Below are 24,744 nucleotides of genomic sequence, written 5' to 3' on the forward strand. Positions count from 1 at the left end.
AAGTCTTTATTCTTTCTTACCACATCCCTTCAAAGATAAATCATAGTAGAGAGTGTAAGAGGGAAACAAAACAAAACGGAGAAAACAGAGTTTAGATTTGTTAAATTGGCATGTACCTGTGAGTAAAAGCTATAGAAACCAATGTTTTCTTTTTCTTTTATTCACTGTAACACCATTGAAGATTTTATTTATATCAAGAAAAGACTTTTTTAAAAAGGAAATATTTTAGTTTTAATTATGTGTTTTTAAAAGAAATAAAAATTTTGGTTTTCAAATCTTTCATTGTTAGTCTGTGTCCCATCTCTGACCCTTGGTCCACTGACAATTCTGCCTAATATTTGCATGGCTTAGGTTTTGAAGGTGCTTATGAAAAGGATCACCTGGTTACATTTTAAATAGTTTTATAACTTGTTATGGGATGCTTATGGAATCTTCAGATGATACTATATAGGCTAAAAAAGTGAAAATAACTGACAAATATATTAACAAATTAACAACACTTCTGAACATATTGTGAGGTTGAATGACATATTACTGTCTGCTGTGCTTGTTTTACATGGTAGAATGCAGTAGTCTTTTAGTACATTTGTGTCATTGCTATTGATTTGGTTGGGATATTTACTGAAGTCATCCTTGCAGCATAATTCTTCTCCATGATCTTAGTCAAACTGACTCCATAATTGCTAACCCAGGAAATTCTGAGATCAAGTTTTACAGTCCCATCAAGTTTCCTGCCTGCCAACTCTTTAAAAATTCACGGACATCTTCTCTCTGGTTTCCTTACAGTAGCAACCTCTGATGAACAACCTCTGATCATAATATCTTTAAATACAAGATATAAATGAATTTGGAAATTGTTACTATTGCATTTCAACCATTTCAACAAATTTATATCATAAGGATCTCTAATTGAAGCATTAGAAATATTTATCATCATTGCTACATTCGCTAGTTATTTTTGGAAAACCAAACTGTACAAAATTATACTCACTATAGGATTAAAAAAAAAAACCTTATTGAATTCAATGTAGAAAAAAAAACCCAAATTTAAAAAATCAATTTACTAGTAGTATTCCTAGGTGTATAATATGTAAAGCTTCTCAATTTTATTTATTTGAATTCTACACAAAAATATTGGCTGTTCATTCCCATACTTTTCTTATTTAATGACTCTGAAAATTAGAAATAACCATCAGTTAATATTAAGGTTTTTATATATGGCTTATCCAGAATACAGACAATTCCAAACAGAATTTTTATACATATCTGGAAGATGAGTGAATCAATTCAACATTGCAGGCACACTGTGTATACCATTAATTAAGTTTTGATAAATTGTTGACAGATCAAATTCATTGTTGGTTCCAATATCAGTGTGGAAAACTAAAATAGTTTCACACAGTTATGTTTCCAGGAAAGTAGTGTTTTGATGCCATGAAGTCAAGGTGTGATTCATTCATTCCATACATGTGTAGTACTTATTATATGTCAGATGTTATTCAAAGTGCCTTACAAATAGTAACTAACTTAAAACTCAAAAAAACTGAATGATGTATGTACTATTTTTATTCCCATTTTATGGTTGAAGAATTTAAGGCATGAGAGCCTAAATAAGCTTTCTAAGGTCATACAACTAGTAAGATGAATGGCCTGGATTCAAACCCAAGCAGAAAGGCTTTAAACTCTGTACACTTAACCATCAAGTTATGGGACATCTCCTAAGGAAATGATACTTAATGAAGAAAAATATTTTTACACAGATTGTAGGGCTACTTGATAAAGTAAATTTAGCTGTGTATCAACAACATTCACTGGCAAAATCAGAGGAAACTCTGGAGATACACTTTTAGTCTGCCTTATTACTAACAATTGTCAGCAATATACGTTATTCAGAAGCCATCAATGTGTCATGGAGATCTTTCTAGTAGTGTATCTAATGGATTTTGTATGATTATGTGAAATAAAATATGCAAAAAAGAAAAAGTATTTGGATGACTTTTGATGATGATTTATTTTTTCCATCAGAAAAAGGAGAGGGTCTAAAACTCTAAGTTGGAAGTGAAAACTGATTCCCTAAATACTTCATTTATTGCAAAGTCCATACATGACTACCACATTTTTAATACTTACAGCTACTGAATAACTGTTCCCTCAAATGTATGAATAGTTCATTAATACTTACTGAGCATATACACATTGTTTATAGGGCACTTCCCACTATGATTCTGGCAAAATGTTAGATAAGGGTTTCATTGTGGCATATTTGTATACTTCATTAATTAATATGCATGTTGAGACGACAGTAATATGGATCTAAGCTTTGGATTCATAATTGAGTTCAGCAGCTGCCTCTGCTTTGATATACACACATGTGTGAGTCAAGACAGTGGGGGGAAAATGTTAGTCTTAATTATCAGAACAATTTTGCATAATTGTTGCTCGGTTGTGCAATAGGATCATATAAATGTCATTAAATTTATTGTTAAGATGTATATTGTATTATAATGGCTCTTGTTGTCTTCTATTTGCAGACCGTTATATCATAGTTGGCAGCCATCATCATACCGCATACAGTTATAATGGACAAGAATGGGCCAGCAGCACTGCCATCATCACAACTTTTATCCAGGCCTTGATGTCAAGAGTCAAGAGAGGGTGGAGACCAGACCGCACTATTGTTTTCTGTTCATGGGGTGGAACAGCTTTTGGAAATATTGGCTCCTATGAATGGGGAGAGGTAAACGTGCATAAATTACTATGCCTTGCTCTCAAAATTGCGCAGTCACTCTCTCGCTCTCACTCTCGCTCTTGCTCTGGACTAAAGTAGACAAAGTCAAATTGATAAAGCCATGAACAAGAATGTGCGTCTCAACCAGGGTATGCAGTATGCTCATTTGCTGAGATCACTTCTAAGAATGCTAGGGAATTAGAGTTAGACCACAGTGATTTGTGTATGATCTACAGGTATCTTCTTCTTATTGCTACCAGACCTACACACTGTTACACCCACAGTGGTGTTTACCTGGTTATTGTGTTTCTTCTTAGGTTGAAGGCACTGGACAAGAAAGGGTCAAGTGATACATACCATTACCTTTTTTTTTTTTTTTTAATTTTCTAGCAATTTTCTGGAATTAGGAAACAATCTTGTATGTAAAATGTTTATTAACTTAGCATTATACCTTACCTAAACAATATAGGGATTGGACTCAAAATAGCAGTTTCCTTCCTTCTACCCTTGTTTTCTCCCTCCCTTCAATCCTTCCTCCCTCTATTCTTACACCCCTACCTCCCTGCTCCTTCTTTTCTACCTATATCTCTACCTATCCACTTATCTAACTACCTTAGGAAGCCTTTGTTCAAATGAAATCTTGTGTGCAATGATCACAGTTAGAATACAACTGGAATACATTTTCAAATATTTCTGATATGTTTGTGTCTCACAAATGCACTATGTTTTTAATGGGATATGACAACTTTGGATTGATGCCACATTAACAACAATAAAAACATCATAAAACTCTTAGATATTCTATTTATTTTTATGACTTTATAAAAAGAAGTTTAATGGAAATATGTAGGAAAAAAACCTACACAACTTTAGCTAGGAAAATAAAACCATTTGATATCCTAGTTTGTATACTGCTTCAGCTTTGCAGAAAAAAATATCAAATATATAATGAGAAATTCTCATTTCATTTTTCATTTAATCACTCAAAAAAAAGATAAAATGTCTATTGGCTATCAAGAAAAATCAAAAAACGTATACAAAAGAAAATAGCAAAGATCTTTTTATTTTGAGAGAAAGAAGTCTTCAAAATGAGAAAAATTTTACAGTTGTAAAATTTATCAAGATTCACACATTGCAAATTGAAATGCTTTTCTGTATTCAAATTAGTGGTGTGAATTTTTTCCCATTACTCAAAAGAACTAGTTCAAATAAAGAAATTCCATTGCTGACAGAACATTTTAAAATTGACAGATTTTTAGTAAGATGAAAAATGTAATAGCTGAACCAATCTCTCAAATTTCTATTCCAAATTCCATACTTTAAGGATATAAACAATTTAAGAAACAATCTGGGGAGTGTATTTGTGATCTGGGATGATTTTACTAATTCAGAATTTTTTATCATAAAGAAAACAATGTTTTAGTTTTCTTGTAACAATAAGACACATTAAAAAAAAAATGTCTTTAAGATTCTTTCCAAAAATTTATTCTACTATCTCATACAGCCTTCTCCATATCTATCTAATAATTTTCATAGTCAACTCATGTTAATTCTAAATTAGCATGTGTATTTCTAAGCTGTGTTCTCAAAGTAGGCTTGTGTAACATTAATAGTTCCTAACTTAAATTCCTAAATATCCTTAACCCCTCTGCATGGGAAAGTGAAGTGTACTGCAAATAGTCCTTGAATTTATTTGAGCATCATGCATGGTAACCTGCAGTTTGTTCAGTATTGTGGCCTTGTGTGTATGTGAACAATTACATTTTCAAATTAAGTAAATATTTTTGTAGTTAATAAAATATTTTGATTATTGACTGCGTTGTACCTTTTGGTAATTTTATAGTTTCTCAATCAACAGATACTAAAAATACAACTACTATACTGTGGGGAGTCTATAGGAAAAAATGTTTATGGTAGAAAAGTCTCTTCCTATTCAAAAAGGTTAGGGACCTCTGTCTTAGAGTATTTATTATATGTATGTATGCATATTTGACAACTAATTATACATCCAGTCACTTTCTGGCTTTTTCCTTGACTAGGTGAGCAAAAATATGTAAGCAAAGAAAATGGTGAATAATATATGGATTTGATTATTAGCTTATAAAATGTACTATTGTAAATTGCTGTATCTTAGATTATTTCAATACAGTTCATGAAGCCTTTTTGTAACAATCTGGTTGAGGAGGAATTTAGAAAACTATTAGTTTTACTGTTCTGTCTACTCTTATCAAACCTACTCCTTCTGAAAATGAAAGATTTTCTTTTAGAAGAAAGCAATTTGTGTGCTAAATATATTCCCTAATGAAGATGAGTAAGGAAAGCACTTGTTGACAGGTCATAATGCCCTTTCTAATTTTGCTGACACAGGAACCCCTTGAAACTCAGAGTTGTAATTAAAAAGATTAGGTTATACTGGTCAAATGGAATTTATAGTGATAAAGTTATTAGAGATTTGACTCAATACTGATTTCAATCCTTGAGGAAAATTATAACATTTTACTAAATAGGTTCTTTAAAAAGTACCATTTCTCCTGTGAAGAATCTTCATCTTCAGGCTATTGTGGAAATACTATAGACTTTGCAGTCAAAGAAATCTGAGTTCAAATCCTCTCTACCATAAAACAAGTGGTCTTAGGCAAGATTAACTTCTCAAGACTTGATTGTTCCAATGAGTACACTAATGCCTAGGTTGTGAGGTTCTCATGAGAGTTAAATGGACTAACATATAGACATTGTCAGTATGGTAGTATTTAATTAGAAGCTGTTTTTCTATAGCTCTTGTGTAATAATGGACATTTTTAATAACAATATTATGTGTAAACCACAGTTCATCATTTCTATTTATTTAAAATATTTATTTTTAAATAAACTGTCTTTTCACTTCTTTTACAGAGGTATAGCTGAATTTTCAACATGAACTAGGAATAATATTATTGATTTGCTAGGTGTACTAGTCCTTGCAGACTTTCATCTGATAGTGTTGGAAGAAGAAAGATATGTTTCTAAGATACAAAATAATATAATACAATTTTTAGGATATATCTATAGAACTGCCATCATGATAATTACTCATTACATATTTGCACAAGAAAAGGAAGCAAATAACAGAAGGACTTCTTAGTGGTACATTATTAATAGGATCAGTGGTCTTCAATTTTTGGAAGTAGGGTTTAGCAGAAAAGTGGAAAACTATTAAACTGAATCATTTTATTCTACTAATGTGGATGAAATGCATCAGGTTTTACTTCAAGTAATATGTGCAAGGCCACAATTGTCTTATGCCTTATTTTGCTCAGAATAAAAAGCTGCTTTGTGCAAAAAGTAGCTCAACACTTCAAAGGAAAGGGCTGGTTTTATTAAACACTGAAGTGATTTATCCATGTCTGTTCTCTAATTCAATGACTATAAAATTAAATGCTGTCACTAGAGCAAATATTCCATCCTGTATTCTGAAGTTGAATCTCATACTATATTAACCATATAGGGACATTTTCTCTTAAATTTTTACCTTTTTTAGGAACATGAACATGCTTTAAAATATTTTGTTGTATGTTATATGAAACTCCTTACCACCCTTATTTAAAACCCCTTTATGACCCTTGGGTACTCTAGTAAATAGTATGGGATGGCTTTACATTAAAAAAAAAGAGAGTATTATGCAATGTAATGATTTTAGGTAGGAAGTGTTTATTATTCAACATGTAACTGGTAAAGTGGAATCTGTTACTTTTATTTCTGTTAAAGATAGATTTTTTTTTTTTAATGTCAGGATTTCAAGAAGGTTCTGCAGAAGAATGTTGTGGCTTATGTTAGTCTCCACAGTCCTGTAAGCGGTAACTCAAGTCTCTATTCTGTAGCTTCACCATCTCTTCAGCAACTGGTAGCTGAGGTAAGATGAACCACTTTTGAATAAAATGATTTTGCAAAACTGCCTTTTTCTCTATAATCTGGCATTTCTTGATATTTTCATTTTTTTAAATATGCATAAAACCATCCCTAAGTGTTTTTTTTTTTAATATATTTATTTATTTTTGGCTGCGTTGGGTGTTGCTGCTACGTGTGGGCTTTCTCTAGTTGCTGCGGGCTTTCTCTAGTTGAAGCAAGCAGGGGCTACTTTTCGTTGCTGCATGCGGGCTTCTCATTTTGGTGGCTTCTCTTTGTTGCGGATCGTGGGCTCTAGGCGCACGGACTTCAGTAGTTGTGGCATGTGGGCTCAGTAGTTGTGGCTCGCAGACCTTAGAGCGCAGGCTCAGTAGTTGTGGCGCATGGACTTCAGTAGTTGTGGCATGTGGGCTCAATAGTTGTGGCTCACAGACCTTAGAGTGCAGGCTCAGTAGTTGTGGCACACGGGCTTAGTTATTCCTCAGCACGTAGGATCTTCCCAGACCAGGGCTCGACCCCATGTCCCCTGCATTGGCAGGTGGATTCTTAACCACTGCACCACCAAGAAAGTCCCCCTAAGTGTTTTAAGGAATGATCTATTGCTGATTTTTTTTTATCATTCTCCCTTCAACCAATGTCCTATGTTCTGAAGTTCTTTACTTTCTACTCTCTTATGGTTATAGTTGCAGGCATGCATCTATAGAGAATGTGTGTAAATTTATTTCTTAAAAATTGAATTTAGTGTTTAAGTTCCCAATTCTGCCAATTTTGGCATGTTGTGGTAAACTTGGTTACTTTGGGATTTCTTCTCCTTCATTCATGTTTTGAGTAAATGTGGAACCTGTTCTGTCTTTTCAACTACACTGTAAGCCTCCTCATAACAGGACCTGTGTCTAATTCCTAGAATATCGTGAGAAGTAAATTCAAGAAACTTGGAAAATATTGTTTGCAGAACATTTATGGAAAAGGAAAGCATGTTTTTTTCTACAAAGTAACAAAAAAAAATCATGCAGTTTGTGATAATGTCTTGCTAGAGTTATCTATTTTTTAAATTTAGTTACTCCTCACCTGTTTCAAAGAAACTTTCAGAACATCTTTCCTATTTATTGTTAGAGTTCACACTTTTGTTTCTGCATTCTTTTTATGACTTTCACTAAAATGATATGTATTATATCTCAGAATGAAAGCAATCATGCCATGACTGCAGGGTGGTTTTCTCCCAACCCCAAGGGCTACTGGTGTATATTAGAAAATGACCTTTTAGATACCCACAGAGTGTCCAGTATCACAGACACTGAACTAGAAAAAGAGAAGGATAATGAACGGTGCTTTGGATTAGCCATAATTCTTGATTGAAATGTAATGCAAACTAACATTTTATGACTTTCATAATGTATTTACTAGTTTAATAATTTTCACTGACATTTCCATATGTAGTATAATAAAGAAGACATTATGAAAGATGAAATAGATAAATCTGTACATTTAAGATCAGCCAAACCCCAGAACTGTAAGTGAGTCTCTCCTTCTCTTTGTACTGCTTTGAAATCTCTGACTTTCTTACATGTCTGGAAAAAATGTCAAAAGAGGAAAGTCAGCTGCCGTTGTCTCCCTTGGGAAGTTAAGATATTCCTGAATAGTTTATCAGGAAGAAAGAAGTATGAGCTCAAGTATCCAGAAACTAGTGAGAGTTTAAAAATGATTTTGCCCTTACAGTTTTGTCTTTCAGAATATCATAAAAAATGGAATCACACAGTATGTAGCCATTTGTGTGTGGTTTATTTTACTTAGCATAATGACTTTTAAGATTTACCCATGTTCTTACATGGGTCAGTAGTTTACAGCATCTTCTAGACCACTAAGGAAACAGTCAGTAATGACTAGATGAGTGTAATATCTTTGGAGCTCTCCCTCTGGTTTGATATTCTAACTTTGGTTTTGAAATGAAGAGAAATTAAACTATTCACATAAGAAAATAAGCCATTTCCTTGAGGTGAGTCCACTAAATTTGAACTAAATCATCCTGAGTGAAAAAGATGGAATCTTTTGAAGATTGAGAAATGTTTAATTAATCTAAATCCACTGCAGTGGATTATAGGTTTTTCTTGGGATTCATGAAAGCTCCACTTTCAAAAAAATTTCCTGAAGAACAGTGAAAAGTTGATGGTTACCAAAGATGGGTAATAGGAACAAGAGAGTTCATTGTACTGCTCTCTCTTTTGGGTTCATTTGGAAATTTTCATTATAACTTGAAAAAAGAATCTCAAAAATACTTAAATTTTATAAGTTACAACACTAATAAATTAGTTTGTTTTCTGAAAGTAGCAATAATCTACCAGTGACTTACACGCTGAATGGTAGTAAGGGGCAATAACGAAGGCTTTTATTTTTATTTATTTATTTTTTTAACATCTTTATTGGAGTATAATTGCTTTACAATGGTGTGTTAGTTTCTTCTGTATAAGAAAGTGAATCAGCTATACTTACACGTATATCCCCATATCCCCTCTCTCTTGTGTCTCCCTCCCACCCTCCCTACCCCACCCCTCTAGGTAGTCACAAAGCACTGAGCTGATCTTCCTGTGCTATGTGGCTGGACCCCACTAGCTCTCTGTTTTACATTTGGTGATGTATATATGTCCATGCCACTCTCTCACTTCATCCCATCTTACCCTTCCTCCTCCCCATGTCCTCAAGTCCATTCTCTACATCTGCATCTTTATTCCTGTCCTGCCCCTGGATTCTTCAGAACATTTTTTTTTTTAGATTCCATATATATGTGTTAGCATACAGTATTTGCTTTTCATTTTCTGACTTACTTCAATCTGTATGATAGATTTAGGTCCATCCACCTTACTACAAATAATTCAGTTTTGTTTCTTTTTATGGCTTAGTAATATTCCACTGTATCTGTGTGCCACATGTGCTGTATCCATTCATCAGTCGATGGACACTTAGGTTGCTTCCATGTCCTGACTATTGTAAATAGTGCTGCAATAAGCATTTTGGTACATGACTCTTTTTGAATTATGATTTTCTCCGGGTATATGCCCAGTAGTGAGAAGGCTGGGTCATGTGGTAATTCTATTTTTAGTTCTTTAAGGAACCTCCATACTGTTCTCCATAGTGGCTGTATCAATTTACCTTCCCACCAGCAGTGCAAGAGGGTTCCCTTTTCTCCACACCCTCTCCAACATTTATTGTTTGTAGACTTTTTGATGATGGCCATTCTGACCAGCATGAGGTGATATATCATTGTAGTTTTGATTTGCATTTCTCTAATGATTAGTGATGTTGAGCATCCTTTCATGTGTTTGATGGCAATCTGTATACCTTCTTTGGAGAAATGTCTGTTTAGGCCTTCTGCCCATTTTTGGACTGGGTTGTTTGTTTTTTTGATATTGAGCTGCGTGAGCTGCTTCTAATTTTGGATATTAATCCTTTGTCAGTGGTTTCATTTGTAAATATTTTCTCCCATTCTGTGGGTTGTCTTTTTGTCTTGTTTATTGTTTCCTTGGCTGTGCAAAAGCTTTTAAGTTTCATTAGGTCCCATTGGTTTATTTTTCTTTTAATTTCCATTTCTCTAGGAGGTGGGTCAAAAAGGATCTTGCTGTGATTTATATCATAGAGTGTTCTGCCTATGTTTTCCTCTAAGAGTTTGATAGTTTCTGGCCTTACATTTAGGTCTTTAATCCATTTTAAGTTTATTTTTGTGTATGGTGTTAGGGAGTGTTCTAATTTCATTCTTTTCCATGTAGCTGTCCAGTTTACCCAGCACCACTTATTGAGAGGCTGTCTTTTCTCCATTGTATATTTTTGCCTCCTTTATGAAAGATAAGGTGACCATAGGTGCGTGGGTTTATCTCTGGGCTTTCTATCCTGTTCCATTGATCTATATTTCTGTTTTTGTGCCAGTACCATATTTTCTCGATTACTGTAGCTTTGTAGTATAGTCTGAAGTCAGGGAACCTGATTCCTCCACTTCCGTTTTTCTTTCTCAAGATTTCTTTGGCTATGCAGGGTCTTTTGTGTTTCCATACAAACTGTGAAATTTTTTTTCTAGTTCTGTGAAAAATGCCATTGCTAGCTTGATAGGGATTGCACTGAATCTATAGATTGCTTTGGGTAGTATAGTCATTTTCACAATGTTGATTCTTCTAATACAAGGACATGGTATATCTCTCCATCTGTTTGTATCATCTTTAATTTCCTTTATCAGTGTTTTATAGTTTTCTGCATACAGGTCTTCTGTCTCCTTGGGTCGGTTTACTCCTAGGTATTTTATTCTTTTTGTTGCAATGGTAAATTTGAGTGTTTCCTTAATTTCTCTTTCAGATTTTTCATCGTTAGTGCATAAGAATGCCAGAGATTTCTGTGCATTAATTTTGTATCCTGCTACTTTACCAAATTCATTGATTAGGTCTAGTAGTTTTCTGGTGGCTACTTTAGGATTCTCTATGTACAGTATCATGTCATCTGCAAACAGTGACAGTTTTACTTCTTCTTTTCTGATGTGGATTCCTTTTATTTCTTTTTCTTCTCTGATTGCTGTGGCTAAAACTTCCAAAACTATGTTGAATAATAGTGGTGAGAGTGTGCAACTTTGTCTTCTTCCTGATCTCAGTGGAAATGGTTTCAGTTTTTCACCATTGAGAACGATGTTGGCTGTGCGTTTGTCATATATGGCCTTTATTATGTTGAGATAAGTTCCCTCTTTGCCTTCTTTTGGAGGGTTTTTATCACAAATCGGTGTTGAATTTTGATGAGAAATTTTTCTGCATCTATGGAGATGATCATATGGTTTTTCTCCTTCAATTTTTTAATATGGTTTTTCCATTGATTGATTTGTGTATATTGAAGAATCCTTGTAGGCCTAGGATAAACCCCACTTGATCATGGTGTATGATCCTTTTATTAGGCTGTTGGATTCTGTTTGCTAGTATTTTATTGAGGATTTTTGCACCTATGTTCATCAGTGATATTGGCCTGTAGTTTTCTTTTTTTGTGTGACATTTTTGTCTGGTTTTGGTATCAGGGTGATGGTGGCCTCATACAACGAGTTTAGGAGTGTTCCTCCCTCTGGTATATTTTGGAACAGTTTGAGAAGGGTAGATGTTAGGTGTTCTCTAAATGTTTGATAGAATTCACTTGTGAAGCCATCTGGTTCTGGGCTTTTGTTTGTTGGAAGATTTTTAATCACAGTCTCAATTTCAGTGCTTGTGATTGGTCTGTTTTTATTTTCTATTTCTTCCTGGTTCAGTCTCGGAAGGTTGTGCTTTTCTAAGAATTTGTCCATTTCTTCCAGGTTGTCCATTTTATTGGCATAGAGTTGCTTGTAGTAATTTCTCATGATCTTTTATATTTCTGCAATGTAGCTGTTACTTCTCCTTTTTCATTTCTAATTCCATTGGTTTGAGTTTTTCCCTTTTTTTCTTGATGAGTCTGGCTAATGATATATAAATTTTGTTTATCTTCTCAAAGAACCAGATTTTAGTTTTATTGTTCTTTGCTATTGTTTCCTTCATTTCTTTTTCATTTATTTCTGATCTAATCTTTATGATTTCTTTCCTTCTGCTAACTTTGGGGGTTTTTTTGTTATTTTTTCTCTAGTTGTTTTAGGTGTAATGTAAGGTTGTTTATTTGAGATTTTTCCTGTTTCTTGAGGCAGGATTTTGTTGCTATAAACTTCCCTCTTAGAACTGTTTTGCTGCATCCCATAGGTTTTGGATCGTCGTGTTTTCACTGTCATTTGTTTCTAGGAATTTTTTGATTTCCCCTTTGATTTCTTCAGTGGTCTCTTGGTTATTTAGTTGTGTATTGTTTAACCTCCATGTGTTTGTATTTTTTATAGTTTTTTTCCTGTAATTGATATCTAATCTCATAGTGTTGTGGTCGGAAAAATACTTGATATGATTTCAATTTTCTTAAATTTACCAAGGCTTGATTTGTGACCCAAGATATGATTTATCCTGCAGAATGTTCTGTAAGCGCTTGAGAAGAAAGTATATTCTGTTGTTGTTGGATGGAATGTCCTATAAATATCAATGAAGTCCATCTTGTTTAATGTGTATTTTAAAGCTTGTGTTTCCTTATTTATTTTCATTTTGGATTAACTATCCATTGGTGAAAGTGGGGTGTTAAAGTCCCATAGTATTATTGTTTTACTGTCAGTTTCCCCTTTTATGGCTGTTAGCATTTGCCTTATGAACTGAGGTACTCCTATGTTGGGTGCATAAATATTTTCAGTTGTTATATCTCCTTCTTGGATTGATTCCTTGATCATTTTGTAGTGTCCTTCTTTGTCTCTTGTAATAGTCTTTATTTTAAAGTCTATTTTGCCTTATACGAGAATTGCTACTCCAGCTTTCTTTTGATTTGCATTCTCATGGAATATCTTTTTCCATCCTCTCACTTTCAGTCTGTATGTGTCCCTAGGTCTGAAGTGGGTCTCTTGTAGACAGCATATGTACCGGTCTTGTTTTTGTATCCATTCAGCCAGTCTATGTCTTTTGGTGGGAGCATTTAATCCATTTGCATTTAAGATAATTATCGATATGTATGTTCCTGTTACCTTTTTCTGAATTGTTTTGGGTTTGTTATTGTAGGTCTTTTCCTTCTGTTGTGTTTCCTGCCTAGAGAAGTTCCCTTTGCATTTGTTGTAAAGCTGATTTGGTGGTGCTGAATTCTCTTAGCTTTTGCTTGTCTGTAAAGCTTTTAATTTCTCTGTTGTATCTGAATGAGATCCTTGCTGGGTAGAGTAATCTTGGTTGTAGGATTTTCCCTTTCATCACTGTAAATATGTCCTGCTACTCCCTTCTGGCTTGCAGAGTTTCTGCTGAAAGATCAGCTGTTAACCTTATGGGGATTCCCTTGTATGTTATTTGTTGCATTTCCCTTCCTGCTTTTAATATTTTTTCTTTGTATTTAATTTTTGATAGTTTGATTAATATGTGTCTTCGCATGTTTCTCCTTGGATTTATTCTGTATGGAACTCTCTGTGCTTCCTGGACTTGATTGACTATTTCCTTTCCCATATTAGGGAAGTTTTCAACTATAATCTCTTTAAATACTTTCTCAGTCCCTTTCTTTTTCTCTTCTTCTTCTGGGACCCCTATAATTCAAATGTTGATGTGTTTAATATTATCCCAGAGGTCTCTGAGACTGTCCTGGATTCTTTTCAATTTTTTTTCTTTATTCTGCTCTGTGGTAGTTATTTGCACTATTTTATCTTCCAGGTCACTTATCCATTCTGCTGCCTCAGTTATTCTGTTATTGATTCCTTCTAGAGAATTTTAATTTCATTTATTCTGTTGTTTATCACTGTTTATTTGCTCTTTAGTTCTTCTAGGTTCTTGTTAAATATTTCTTGTATTTTCTCCATTCTATTTCCAAGATTTTGGATCATCTTTACTATCATTACTCTGAATTCGTTTTCAGGTAAGCCACCTATTTCCTCTTCATTTGTTTGGTTAGGTGGGTTATTATTACCTTGCTCCTTAATCTGCTGGGTATTCCTCTGTCTTCCCATTTTGCTTAACTTATTGTGTTTGGGGTCTCCTTTTTACAGGCTGTATGTCCGTATTTCCCGTTGTTTTTGGTGTCTGCTCCCAGTGGGTAAGGTTGGTTCAGTGGGTTGTGTAGACTTCCTGTTGGAGGGGACTGGTGCCTTTGTTCTGGTGGATGAGGCTGGATCTTGTCTTTCTGGTGGACAGCACCATGTCTGGTGGTGTCTCTTGTGGTGTCTGTGAACTAAGTATGATCTTAGGCTGCCTCTGTGCTAATGGGTGGGGTTGTGTTCCTGTTTTGCTAGTTGTTTGGGATGGTGTGTCCAGCACTGGAGGTTACTGGTTGTTGAGTGGGACTGAGTCTTAGCATTGAGCTGGAGTTCTCTGGGAGGGCTCTCACTGATTGATATTATAAGGGGCCAGGACGTCTCTGGTGGACCAATATCCTGAACTTGGCTCTCCCACCTCAGAGGCTCAGGCCTGATACCCAGCCGGAGCACCCCAACCATGTCAGCCACACGGCCAGGTATGGAGGGAGTTTCTTGCCTTTTTGGAAGTCTGAGGTTTCCTGCCTGCGTTTAGTGGGTGTTCTGTAGGAGCTGTTCCACATGTAGATGTATATTTGATGTATTTGTGGGGAGGAAAGTGATCTCCACGTCTTACTCCTCCACCATCTTGAAGGTTGGTGTCCCAATGCTTTTATATTGTCAATTTTTTCTCATAATTTTGTTACTGTTTTGAATACGCTTTTCTGTTACCTTTGTGTGGTAAATATTTTTACAGAAATAGAAATAATTAGTTCACTTTATATTAGCTTATAAGTTTTAGAATTTAAAAACTCACAAGGAGTATAAAATAAATATTAATATTTCTTTTAAGAGTTCCGTTTAAGAAATGAATATATATATTTTAAATTATAAATTACCTCTCTGTGAAAATATTCATTTCATATTAATATTTTACTTCATATTTACATTTTATTCTGCAAAATACAGGGAAATAATTTAAAAATATTTTCCTATAATGGTAATGCTAAAGTGTGCATTATAGACATCAAAAAAAGTATGTCAGTCATATGAAACAAAGGATTTTTATAAAAATCTATTAAAATATTCAGAAATTAACTTTTTAGTTAGAAAAGAAATCTCATCTACATGGTACTTAAGAGATTGAGATGTGAATCTCCTAATTTTTTCTCCATGGTTGGTGGTTATTTGGATATAGAGATTGTTTCCAATTTTCAGCTCTAATGAGTTAGTTGCTATGATTATTCTCATGTGTTGGTAGAATGGGTGCACTCATTTTTCTTGGGTATTTATCTAGAAGTGATGTTGCTAGGTCACCAGGTAGATGTGTGTTTAACTTTAGTAGATACTGCCCAAGAGTTTCCAAAGTACTTGTACCAATGACACTACCACCAGCATGAATGTATGAATGTCCTAGTTGCTCCATGTCATCCCCAACATTTGGTATTATCATCCTCATGCGTGTATGGTGGTATATTTGGGGGTTTTAGTTTTAATTTGTCTGATGATTACTAATATTGAACACCTTCTCACATACTGTTTTTCTTATCAATTTGTAAGAGTTCTTTTTACATTCTCGATACAGGTCATTTGTTGGTTATATATTGTGACTTATTCTCCCAGTCTGTGGTGTGACTTTTCACTCTCTTGTTAATCACTTTATTAATTTTTGTTAATCTTTCTTATGTATATCTTCTATACAGCATTTATTGTTCTAATATCTTATTATATAGAACATGGTGAACTTAGTTTTATCCAGTATTGATGTTTAAGGAGCATTATAAATGTTTATAATCCATCCTGTTGTTCACAAATATTTGAATGCTTACTTCATATGTATGCTTTTCATTCTTCTGGGGACTATAGGATGTTCTGTAGAGATGAATGAAGTACCCAGGTCCCTTGAATGAGTAAGGAATAGAAAATCTATTTAGAAAATAGAAAGTAGAATATCTAGAAAAGATACACTTTCCTGGGAAAAAACTCTTTCTTGAAAACAATTTCCACTGACCCATTAAATATATAGTAAAGGATATAAAGTCAATGGCTTTTTATTAATGAAACACAACTGCCTTCATGCAAAGTAGGTTATGAAATTAAAGATAAGATTTCTCCCCAAATAATAGTTTTAAACATTAGGATGCAACACAAGCGCATGCATCTCTCTATATACATATTGCTGTTTCACTTTATTTTTTGAAATCTTTCATAGATCACAGAAGGTATTGATTTTGCCTTTAGAAAAGCAGAATTTGATCAGCCATGTATTAGTCAGTGTTCTGTAACTCTCAAGTAAATTGTGGTGAAATTTCTAAGAAGTTATTTTGAGGAAGCCTGGAGCATTCATACATATGAAAGTAGTCAATCTAGATATATTCTACTTAAATGTTGCTTTGGAAGCATCTGCCAGAAGCTTGCAAACCTGATCAAAACCAAATGATTGCATCAATATTGTAAAACTCTCCACAGGATAGACAGTGCTTTTATAAAAGTCTGAAAAAGTAGTAAAGTTATATTTTTATAGAGTTTTTTAATATGTTTTCTTTTTTTATATACCAAAAACTGCCCACCAGAAAATACAGTACATATAATTCATTTCAACCAAATTCATTAGAGCATTGAGCCCAGAACCAAACTACACTATGACTTCACTGTCTGTTGCAGAGTTCTATTATGTGATAAATATTTATAGAGAATAAATATTTGTACCGTGTACAGCGTTGCTTTAGGTGTGTAGGACACATAATAAGCAGATGGACTGCCCCTGTCACCCAGGAGTTTATGATTTTATCATGAACCTAAGACATGCATAACTAGCTAAAATATAGGGGTGAATGTGATATATGGATACTGGAATACACAGGAAAGAAATAATGTGATTGATTTAATTCAAAATTATGTGTTACATAACAACGGCACAAAGTTTGAATGTACTCAGAATCTGTCTTTTCAAATCTCAATATTTTGATCATGTAAACAAACTCCCCTTTTATTGAACTACCAATGTTTCTTTTCAGATCACACAAACTGATGTCCATTTCCATTTCCTTCCTCAAATCAAGTGCCATGTTGTTAAGCATCTGCTCTCTTTCTCTTGTGTTGAGGGGTGCTGGTCTGCCACAGCTGTGCCTGCTGTGGGACTTGTGTGGTTGTTACTGACTAATGCAATGCAGGTTTGCCTTCTGCCTGACCATGCCTCTGTTCTATAGAATTTAAAAACAACGCATGACAGATATTTTAGACCCAGAAACTGTTGGTTTATTTCTTGAGTTAAGAAAAGCCTGACTTTCAAATAATTGAGTTATTAATGAATAGTTTTTGTCTTGATGATATGCATATACATGCTAGAATTAAAAAAAAAAAATAGCTCTAGTTTGCTAGGGCAGCCATAAAAAATGCCATAGACTGGGTGCCTTAAAAAACAGAACTTTATTTTCTCACAGTTCTAGAGGTTGGAAGTCCAACATAAGTTGCAGGTAGTGTAGATTCTCCTGAAGCCTCTTTCCTTTGTTTGCAGCCAGCCGCCTTCTCACTGTGTCCTCAAATGGCCTTTTCTCTGTGCACACCAACCTTAATTACCTCCTTAAAGGCTGTATCTCCAAGTGCAGTTACGTTGGTGGTTAGACTTCAACTTCTTAATTTTGGGAAGACATAATTTAGTCCGTATTACTGACCAAAATGCAGAGTGGTAGAGTACAGAAAATAGGGTGGTGGAATTAATATAGTTGTATTTTCTTTTTCTCTCTTTGTTGTTGATAATTTTAATGCAGAGTACTGAAATGAAGCTTACTTTCTATTCTGCTTGCTTTAAAATATAAAATTAAAATTGACTTTTACATTCTTGTACTGACTTGTCTTTTATGACTCATGGCATAATTTTCATTTATTTGTTCTTATCTTTTATTTTTTAAGGAGAGATTCTTTGTACTCTCTTGTTCACTATGAATTCCAACTCTTTTCAGTGGATTCTACTTTATATTTCTTTCTGCTGCTTCTACTATAAGTAGTCAACTTAAGTGACCATAAAGACTAATAAACTGATTTAAAACCCTTTTTTACACTAATTTACCACTTCAATAAAGTCTCACATTTAAAATTGTGATTCTATTGGCAGGTTTATCTATCTCCTAGGTTTACAAGGCTTTACTTTGTGTTAAAAGCAAGCAATCCCTCCAGTTTATAACTGTTTTACAATGTTTTCTGTTCAGTGTACACTGACAATTTGTAAATCTCTTTTTATTTAAATCTAGATATCAAGGGAAGTCTTATTGAGATTCTGGCTAAAGCTCTGAATTTCAGAAGGCACTTGACTTAAATATGTGGACTATATAGACAAAGAGCAGTGCAAACAAATTGAGGTATTAACAAATTTAGATTAAACATTTATGCAATCAAAATTAATATCACATTCTTAATGGCTTTAGCTGACTTACTTTTTGTCTGTGACTTTTTGGACATTAGACCTCTATAGGACTCAAAAGAATGGCCATTTTACTCAGGAGAGGTATTAGTAAATCATCGTTGTTTACAAGTTGCATAAAATTGTTTCAATTTCAATTACATGGCATCTTTAGTGCAGAACAATACACTTTATCATTTAAAAAAAATTAAACTTATTCTGATGAATTATTTTTTCCCATCTGATATTTAATATGTTTTAAAAATCTACCACTTATGTCATCAGTTAATCAACTGTATAGCAACCATGATAATAATGCTTTGCCATTCTGACACATGTCATTTTATGTAGGATTTTTATGAGTAATGAAATTAATGTAAACAAACATGGATTTATGCTTTTACAAGAAACCACCTTTTTAAGTATAAGTATTGGGATAATTTTACTATCTACTGACACATGCTTACCTTTGATAAATTGAGTAAGTTATGACTTTTTAAATTTTTTTGTTGCTTTTCTTTCTCTCTCTTTCTCTTTTATTTCATAAATTTCAGATGTGCAGCATTATAATTCAACATTTGTGTGTGCTACAAAGTGATTACTAGTCAAATATAGTTGTCATCTTGTTCCCATACCGTTGACCCCCTTCACTCATTTCGCTCACCCACGAACCTTCTTCCCCTCTAGTAACCACTGATCTGATCTCTGTATCTGTGAGTTTGTTTTTATTTTATTGTTTGTTCATTTGTTTTGTCCTTTTAGATTCAAAATATGAATGAAATCATATGGTATTTATCTTTCTCTGACTTATTTCACTTAGCGTAATACCTTCAAGTTTTATCCATGTTGTCACAAATGGAAGGATTTTATTCTTTTTGTGGTTGAGTAGTATTCCATTTTGTATATATGTTACCAAGTCCAAGCACATACTACTTGCTGCATGACAGGCCAATAAATTGAGAGATGTGTTGTTGGGGCAAGGAATAGTGACTTTATTTGAAAAGTCAGCAAATTGAGAAAACAGTGGACTCATGTCCCAAAGAACCATCTTCCCTGAATTAGAATTTAGGCTTCTTTTTTACTAAAAGGGGAAGGGGTATGGTTGGCTGTTGTAAACTTCTTTGTTCTTGCAGCTGATCACAATGTTCCTATAAACCTTCAACAAGAAAATTGTTATTTTCTGTTCTGCAACTTTTTATCTCTATAATAATGGAAAAGTTGTACCTTTGAAGGTCAGAGCCTTGAGAAGGGCCATCATGTGTTATTTCAGGCTATAGGCAACATTCTTTTACAAAGGTGCAGAGTCAACATGACTAAGCACAGGCAACAGAGGACAAGGGGTAGAGCTAAAGGAATTGATCCAATATGAAATCAGGTTTGTTATTCTCTGTTACATATATACCACACCTTCTGTATCCATTCATCCATCAGTGGACCCTTAGGTTGTTTCCATTCCTTGGCTTGCCGTTTCTCTTTTTTAAGTGGTATCTTAATCAAGCACTTTTGTATTGTATTAGCAAAATATTATTAATATATTGGATTTGAATGTTTTGCTTGGTTCTTTAACAAAATAATTTTTTTCTGTACACTAACAACAATTTATCTGAAAGAGTAATTTTAAAAGTAATGTCATTTAGGATAACATCAAAAACAATAGAATACTTAGAAATAAATTTAACCAAAGAGGTGAAAGACCTGTATACTGAAAACTGTGAGATCTTGATGAAAAAGATGGAACAATACACAACTAAATGGAAAGATATTTGATGTTCTTGGATTGGAAGCATTAGTATTGTTAAAATGTCAATAATACCTACAATGATCCACAGAGTTAATGCAATACCTATCAAAATTCAAGTAGCATTTTTCATAGAAAAAGAAAAACTATCCTACATTTGTATGGAAACACAAAAGACCCCAAATAGTCAAAGCAATACTGAGAAAGAAGAATAAGGCCAGAGGCATCACGCTGCCTGATTTCTAGCCAAACTATAAAACTATAGTAATCAAAATAATGTGGTACTTGCATAAAAACAGGCCCATAGACCAGTGGAACAGAATAGAGTCCAGACATAAACCCATTTATATATGGTAGTTTAATTTTTGACAAGACTGCTGAAAACATGTAATGAGGAAAAACACTCTCTTCAATAAATGGTGTTGGGAAAATTGGATATCCAAATACAAAAGCATGAAGTTGGACCCCTATCTTAACACCACTCATAACAATTAACTCGAAACGGATCAAAGACTTAAATGTAAAACCTGAAACTATGAAAATCCTAAAAGAAAACATAGGTAAAAAATCCTTGACATTGATCTTGGCGATAATTTCTTGGATAAGACATCAAAAGCATAGGCAAAAAAACTGAAAATAAACGAGTGGTACTACATTAAAGGGCCTCTGCAGAGCAAAGGAAACAGTCAATAAATTGAAAAACAACCTACAGAAATGGAATAAAGTATTTGTAAACCACATATCTGATAAGGAGTTAATATCCTAAATATATAAAGAACCCATAAAACTCAAGAGCACAAAAGTGAATAATCCAATTACAAGTGGGCAGAGGACCTGAATATACCTTTTTCCAAAGAAAACATACAAATAGCCAATAGGTCTATGAAAAGGTGCTCAACATCACTAATCATCAGGGAAATGAAAATTGAAACCACAATGAGATATCTCCTCACACTTGTTAGGGTGGCTATTATAAAAAAGACAAGAGACAATAAATGTTGGTGAGGACGTGGAGAAAAGGGAACCCTTATATGCTAGTGGTGGAATTAAAATGATATAGCCATTATGGAAAACAGTAAGGCAGTTCCTCAAAAAATTAAAAATTAAACTACCATATGATCTGGTGATCCCATTCCTGGGTATATATCCAATAAATGAAATCAGTATCTCCAAAGGATGTGTGCATACCCACATTCATAAGCATTATTCATGCTTATTCATTATATGAAAACAACCTCAGTGTCCATCAACAGATGAATGGATTAAAAAAAATGTAGTATATATTATAATGGATTTTAAAAAATGTAATATATGTAAAATGGAGTATGATTGAACCATAAAAAAGAAAGAAATCCTGCCATTTGCAATAACATGGCTCAGTGTGGAGAGCATTTTACTAAGTGAATAAGCTAGAAAGAGAATGACAAATATTCTTTGGTATCAGTTATATGAGGAATCTTAAAAAAAAAAGATTTAATGAAAACAAAAGAATAAAGTGGTGGTTGTCAGGTTCTACAGAAAGGGGGAAATGGGGTGATGTAGGTCAAAGGCACAAATTTTCAATTATAAGAAGAGTAAATTCTGAGGATCTAATATACAGCATGGTGATTGTAGTTAATAATACAGTATCGTATGCTTAAAAGTTTTTGAGTGTAGTCCTTAAGCATTCTCATCACACACACCAAAGTTTTCTATACTTATGTTAGGTGATGGATGTGTTAATTATCTTGATCTTGGTAATCATTCTACAATGTGTGTGTTTGTCTATATGTGTGTGGCATATATATATATATATATATATATATACACACACACACACACACACGCATACATACACATATACACATCACACACATCATATATACACATACATATATACACACACACACATACATACACATATACACATCACACACATCACATCATTAATTTGTACATTTTAAATATATACAATTTAAAAATTTGAAAGAAAAAAATATAAAATGAAGAATCTAAATAGGATCTTGGTAAAAGTAACATAAATGTTTGGACTGAAAAAATATGGTTCTCTGAAACAAAAGGAATTTGATATAATAATAATGTTAAATAAATGCTTAAACAATATGTAAATTAACTTTGCTTTAAACTAGTATTTTCCAGTAAAAATGTATATACATCTTTTCCCAAACTTGTTTTATTCTGGAACCTTTTTCCTATAGGCATCTTGTGAAAATGGCCACAGTTGCTGTTGTAAGCAAACCCTATATGCACCTGAAAGTTGGAATTTTAACAGAAACTTACATAAGTGTTCAATCTCTTCACTTTGAAAATGGATTTCTTCAAATGGCAAGATCTACAATTTGCATACACTTTTTCAGAAATGCACTTCTACATACAGTGCTGATAAGACTTGAAGGCATTGGTTATTCCTTCCCTTTGATCTGGAATTTCCCCTGAAAATTTTTAGCCTTAAGTATCATACAATTTGACACTAATCTCACAGTTACTACCGTTAACTATATTTTTAGTTGCAAAATTATAATTTTAAGACCAGGGTGATAAAAGAAATTGAACAGCAGAAGAAATTAAGCTATTTTAACCCTGAAACAACAATCCTCCTGAGGGCCATGATAGCAATTTCCTGTGTGTCTTCAAGGAGTAGAGAAATCATTTCAGTTCAGCCTAAGGAAGAATTCTCAAATAGGATAAATTATCTTAAGGTGCTCAAACTCTGTGCAGGTGTTGTGAAGGGGGATCAAACATTTTTATGGGTGGCTGTTCCAGCCAGTCTTAATTTATATAGTAATTAACTTGTGAATTCATCCTTTATTTATTTTTGTACTTATTTATTTGTTAATTTGGCATCATAATATATGAGAACCTGCAATTGGTTTCCTAAGCTCTGCTGGTTTCTAGGTTGTTAGCTTTCATGTTTATTGTTTACTTATCTGTGTTGTGCCTTTACAAATTCTGGCCATATGTCTCTAAGCCATGTATAATAACAGTTGGTGAATATAAGAGACCATGACAATTTTAAGTTCAATCTTGATGTTTACAACTGTTTTCTGAGACAGTCTAAGTAAATAAATATGGAGGGTAGCTGTAGATATTCATCTGTGATAACCATGTCACCCTGAAGCAGCTCCAAGTCCTTTATCTGTGGCAGTCAATGGTAATTACAAAAAGAGTTAAAGGTGGCAGTAGCTTAGATGTAAAATTGAAATAGATGTGAAGCTAGAGAGGATTATAAAGAAAAGCAATTTTAGAATCACAGCATCAAAACTAGTACCCTTTTCCACAGCACCCTTTTTCAAGTAAAGTAACCCAGAATTATTTAGTTTGAAAATTTCAGAAATTGAATGAAGGATATTAATTTATAAATTATGTTGTACATGAAGTCCAATCATCTTTGAAATAGAATGACATTTTTCTAGCTGTGTATAGAGTATCATCCAAAATATTAAGCAAATTTCAATAATATTCAGTAGGTAGTTATTGGTTAAGAAAATAATAAGGTATTGCATGATCTCAAAGGAGTTTATATGCTCTAGCTTGGTAAAGGTCCACAAGGGTGATTGACATTTTCACTCTATCCTAGAAGTAGGAATTTGATAAAAGAACTATGTACATTACAAAGGATTCCCTGAGAACTAATGTAGCTCCTTTTATTAGCTTATTGTGTTCTTTGTAGACAGATTATCAACTATATATGGACAAAAATAAAAATGTACTTAATAATCTATAATTTTACTATCCAGAGAAAACTACTGAGAATATTTTTCTTTGTGTAATGTATGTAGACATATTGTTACCAAAAGGAAACTGTCTGCATTTTTTCTCTCAATAGATGATAAATAGCTTACATTTCCAAATATATATAGTAATATCATTGGTACGTGAGTGAATATAGATGAAAGTGAATATAGGGAAATTCATTGTAATATACTTACACCTTCTCTGTAGATTTGAATTTTTTCAAAATAAATTTAATTAGTGAATGTATATTATTTCATTACATTGATATATTACCATTTGCTAACCAATTCCCTTTTTTTGAACTTTTATATATTGTTTAAAGTTTTTTTAATTGTTTACCATGCTATTATACACATAGTTGTACAAACCTCTTGCCCTTTTCCAAAGAGTTGCTTTATCAATCATTAGACAACTGCAGTAACAGAACGCATTCTCTTTAATCAGAAGTAGGTTTTGATAGGGAATTAGTTGTTACGAAGTCTTTGCGAGGGCTGCGAGAGCCACCTGTAGGTCTTCCAAGCATGACTCACAGAACAGCATGGTCATAGAGACCTTCCAAGGGCATTGCTACCTCTGCATGATCAGAAAGCTTGGGGATCAAGAAGCTACTGCCCAAATTGCTCACTGTAGAACCCAGTATTTCTACTAAGGCCCAGCAAGCTAAGTCATTGGCTTTAGAACCACATTGCCTCAGGCATACAATACAGGAAATGTTGCACCCTAATTACCAG

The 24,744-nt window shown here is 33.6% G+C and overlaps 1 protein-coding gene across 9 annotated transcripts in view; it reads left to right on the forward strand.

The window, feature by feature from the left end:
• NAALADL2 (N-acetylated alpha-linked acidic dipeptidase like 2) overlaps positions 1-24,744 on the forward strand; it is a 1,497,545-nt gene that overhangs the window by 1,098,034 nt on the left and 374,767 nt on the right. For all 9 annotated transcript variants that reach the window (XM_079922501.1, XM_079922499.1, XM_079922500.1 and 6 more), the window contains 2 exons: positions 2,532-2,737; positions 6,498-6,617. In XM_079922501.1, the coding sequence (XP_079778627.1) occupies positions 2,532-2,737; positions 6,498-6,617 (326 nt within the window). The remainder of the gene's footprint in view (positions 1-2,531; positions 2,738-6,497; positions 6,618-24,744) is intronic.

Source organism: Stenella coeruleoalba (assembly GCF_951394435.1).
Source record: "Stenella coeruleoalba genome assembly, chromosome: 5".
Classification (NCBI taxonomy): Eukaryota; Metazoa; Chordata; class Mammalia; order Artiodactyla; family Delphinidae; genus Stenella; species Stenella coeruleoalba.